This window comes from Malus domestica, chromosome 04 (genome assembly GCF_042453785.1).
Source record: "Malus domestica chromosome 04, GDT2T_hap1".
NCBI lineage: Eukaryota > Viridiplantae > Streptophyta > Magnoliopsida > Rosales > Rosaceae > Malus > Malus domestica.
This window is the reverse complement of record NC_091664.1, coordinates 17,633,253-17,637,471: the sequence shown is the minus strand read 5'-3', so window position 1 is coordinate 17,637,471 and position 4,219 is coordinate 17,633,253. Positions and strand designations below refer to the sequence as shown.

Below are 4,219 nucleotides of genomic sequence, written 5' to 3'. Positions count from 1 at the left end.
GGTGAGTTGTGGGTAGTTGTGTTCAGCTGTTGAGTCCTATTGGGATGTGAGCTGCGCATGGGAGCATCTGAGAAGCATGCCCATTTATTTAGGGCAATCTTGTCTTTCTTGAATAAAAGTCCACTTGTCACCTCTAGAATTTTTTGAGATTATTTTAGGCTCCACAGAAATGACGTAAAAGTTTAAAACAGAGATGACGAAATCTATTGCTTTTTAATTTTAATTTCGTTACGTTTAAAAACATATTTGGTGTTCCTTCTTCTATTTGTCTATCGTTTTCTTCTCTTAGAATACGTATTTTCCAAAAAGTTGAGAAGGAAATGAAAAACCAAAAGACCCCCAAAAATTAAATTTTTTTTTGACAAAAAAAAAGTTTGCTTGTAGGGGCCACTCAATATTATAGACTTATGGTAGTCATCTTTATTTGTAAATGAGAGGTCTTAAGTTCGAATCTTGTAAATAACGAATTCGTACCAAATTAGGTTGTTTATTGTTTGGTTTATGAAAACTTTAAATGTTAACCAAAAGTCATATACTAACTTTATTTAATGGTTAGGACAAAGCCCAATATTAAATCAATTCAATTAAAATGGCCCAAACAATATTTTCTAGTTTTTCTAACAGCAACTCACACACACACACACACACGGAGAGTTAGAGAGAGCGAAGAGCCGTTAAACCCTAAGGTCCCAGCCATGTCGCTCATCGCAATTCGCAAATGAGGCATTGCAGCATATTATGCGTGTGTTGAATACCAACGTGGATGGAAAGAAGAAGATCATGTTTCGCCATTACCTTCATCAAGGGTATCGGTAGACGTTTCGCCGACATCGTCTATAAGAAGGCTGATGTCGACATGAACAAAAGGGCTAGTGAGCTATCTGCTACCGAGCTCGACAATCTATTGACTATTGTGGCAACCCCCTCCCTCAGTTGAAGATCCATGACTGGTTCTTCAACAGAAAGGACTACGAGGATGGTAAATATTCCCGGGTTGTCTACAAGGATGGATATTATGGTGTTTCAGTGTTCATCATTTCCAACTTACTCTCTTCATTCCCATTCTTGGTTACAATTACTCTTATTATTTGGGGAAATTTGGACCAGATGATAGCGAGCCTCATGATGGTTTTAGCTTCTCTGGTTCCCAATTTCCTAATGGGTATTATAACATTCACTAGTAAAAAAAACACTTTGCGCGACGCAGGTCCTTCGTCACGCAAAGTCAAAAAAATGTCGCGCAAAACTTAGCGCAACGAACCTTCGTCACGCACTAACCGTCGCGGCAAGGCAGTGACAAAAAGGTTTGCACGACGAAGAAGAAACATGCGTCGCGCAAAGCCACTTTGCGCGACGTAGGTTGCGTCGCGCAAAGTGACTTTGCGCGACGTAGGCTGCGTCGCGCAAAGTAACTTTGCACGACTCAAGGACATACGTCGCGCAAAGATAATTTGCGCGACGCAGCCTACGTCGCACAAACCTTTTTCTTTTTTTGGCAAAAATATTTTTTATTTAATTTTTAATAAATATTGTAATTAATTTCTAAACAATAATTAATAAACCAAGAAAAAATATTTAATTATAAAATATATGAAAATGTACATACAAGATGTCCAAACAAAAAAGAAAAAACTACAACAAGTAGTCTTCTAGGTTTGATACATCAGGCTACTAGATATCGGCTGGGCGAAGCAGCTAGGAGGTCAAAGGTGAAGCAAGATCAGGTGCTGGCATCGGGATTTGGATGCCGGACATCTGTAAGGCCCGTAAGATCATGCTATCTTCTCGTCTTGGGCGGAAAACTGGGCAGCAATCTGGGCTTCCCGAGCATCCCATGCTGCTTCTTGGGCAACAATCTTATCTTTTAGGGATTCCACTTCCTCCGTCAGGGCAATGACATGTCCTTATATACACAAGCTATAAATCCAAAGTAAATTGCATCATCAAAATGAAGTAGTTGGCATGAAACGAATACACAAACTGTAATAAATACCATACCAAATACTTTGAAATAAGCTATCAAACAGAGCCATTATTGACGAAACAAAAGGAGTACCACGTTGTTTAACATTTATTTTTGAACTACTCAAGTTTAGTATAAACAGATCCACTAAAGGTTATTTGTAATCAATTAACTTCAACTTTGAGCGAACAATTACAAGTTGACACACTCCAACATGACTATAGTACAACACTAAAGACTTTGGCTTGAATACGTAAGCAAAGGAGTAGGACACAATACCTGTAAAATGCGGATGCCACACATTTATAGCAGTCCACTTACATGACTTGGAGGGATGTGCTTCCCACTAAGCAGATCTAGAAGGACGGTGCCAAAGCTATAAACAACACTTTCTGGAGTGACCCTTCCTACAAAGTAAATAAACAACCAGTAAAGTCAGAATATTTCAAGCAGAAGTTTAGATAGGAAAACTAGAATAGTGACAAGAAAAATGATCAAAGGGATAGGTGATATCTAGGCTAGAGAAGTTATTACCATTTCTTAAATATTTAGGTGGCGTGTAAGCAAGATTTGTGCTGTAACTCTTCCCATCCCTAATATTTCTCATCAAGCCAAAACATGAAAGACAAGGATCACCATCCTACAAGTCCATTCAGATACCACATTATCACCCTAAAAAGTAGTGAACACTGAAGTGACTGAAAACACATTTTAAACTAAGATGATTGAATTTGAGAATCGAATACCTCGTCAAAGAGAACCCTATAAGCATTCAAATTGTGGTATAACGGGCGGCCCTCAGTACTGCAATAATCTAAAGCTTCAGCAATATAAAGAGCCACTCTTAAACGCATGGCCTACTCAATGGTTTGATTCTCCCCTGTATAAACAAGCAGAGCCCAAAAATTAATTTTTGACGAACACAGCAACTAATTCTCAATTTGTAGGAACAAAACTCAAAACATTGAATTGATTGATTATGCAAAACTTAATAAAATAGCAGTACAAAGACAAGCACAGTACTAGTACACTAGATACCAGAGTATACTAAAAAGTAAAAACCACCTCGCCACAACTTCTCCAAATGAAAGGCAATGTTTAATATCATCTGGGATTAACAAAACTACAAGGTAAGAATCATAAGATTACTGGCCAACTAAGATCAATGACCGAACCATTAACAAAAAAAAAAACAAAGGTTAATGGAATGTGTCATGTTGTAGAAAACTAATGTCAATACCATCTTGCATTTCAATGTTTGCTTGTTAAAAAGCTATGTATTTAGACGTACTTCATAAAAGAGTCACTGAGAAATCTTAGAAGCTGAGCTAAAAATAGCATTCTTAATAAACCAGGTGAAGTCGAAAGACGAATAGTAAATAAAGATAGAATTTGTTTGACATACAGTGGAACAAATGCTTAGCCAAAGTATCAGTAGCCATGTACTCAGCAACAAGCAGCCTCTCATCCCCATCACAGCAATACACAAACAAATTTGCAAGCCGCCGATGCCGCAACTTATCCACACCCAAAGCTTCCTCCTGCAAAACCAAAACCCACAAATCATTCATACACCCAATTCACAAAACGAACTTTTGTAAATTTTACAGCAACCTATTTCCAGAAATTCATAATACCAAGAAACACTTTACAACATACCAAATTCTACTACCCTATAAATTTACAGCAACCTATTTTGAAATCTAATTACACAAACTAAAATTGAAATCTGAATTCCAATTTTGATGTACCTAAAATTGAAATCTAATTACACAAACTAAAATTGAAATCTGGACCTAGCAAAACATTGAGAGAGAGATGTGAAGGGACCTTCGGAATTGAGAAACGGAGAGGAATTCCAACGGAGGGTGGAGCGGAGGAGGAGCAGATGAGTGTGTAGTGGCTGGGTCTTCCTTCGTCTTTGTCTTCGTCTAACGGAGTGGGAGAGAAGAGCGAGACAAAGTGAGAGAGAGGGCGAGATGAGCGAGAGGGAAGAGAGAGACCGAGTGAGAGAGAGGGTAGTGTCTGGACACTTCCAATTGCACCTCTATTATGAGTAATTTGGGAAAAATTTAAAAACAGCGCCTATTTTTTTCACTTGGAGCGCCAAAATTTTAACAACTTGCACGACGCATTGGTTTGTGCATCCCGCAAGGTAATTTTATTTTAAAAAATATATTATAAAATTTACTGAAAATTTAACTTTATTTCCTTCAATTTTTTTTTTTTTACATAAAACTCACAATAATATATTTT

The 4,219-nt window shown here is 37.6% G+C and overlaps 1 protein-coding gene across 2 annotated transcripts; it reads right to left on the bottom strand.

The window, feature by feature from the left end:
- Positions 1-1,557: 1,557 nt before the first annotated feature.
- Positions 1,558-3,995, bottom strand: LOC108171898 (serine/threonine-protein kinase BSK1-like). 2 transcript variants are annotated; one of them, XM_070820336.1, is made up of 6 exons: positions 3,794-3,995; positions 3,369-3,504; positions 2,710-2,843; positions 2,498-2,603; positions 2,243-2,370; positions 1,558-1,917 (listed from the first exon to the last, which is right to left on the bottom strand). In XM_070820336.1, exons 3-5 carry the CDS (start codon positions 2,815-2,817, stop codon positions 2,267-2,269), a joined length of 318 nt encoding a protein of 105 aa, XP_070676437.1. In that variant the 5' UTR covers positions 2,818-2,843; positions 3,369-3,504; positions 3,794-3,995; the 3' UTR covers positions 1,558-1,917; positions 2,243-2,266. The 2 variants fall into 2 exon arrangements, with proteins under 2 accessions (XP_070676437.1, XP_070676436.1); XM_070820335.1 differs by having other exon boundaries at positions 2,285-2,370.
- Between the last annotated feature and the right edge of the window lie 224 nt (positions 3,996-4,219).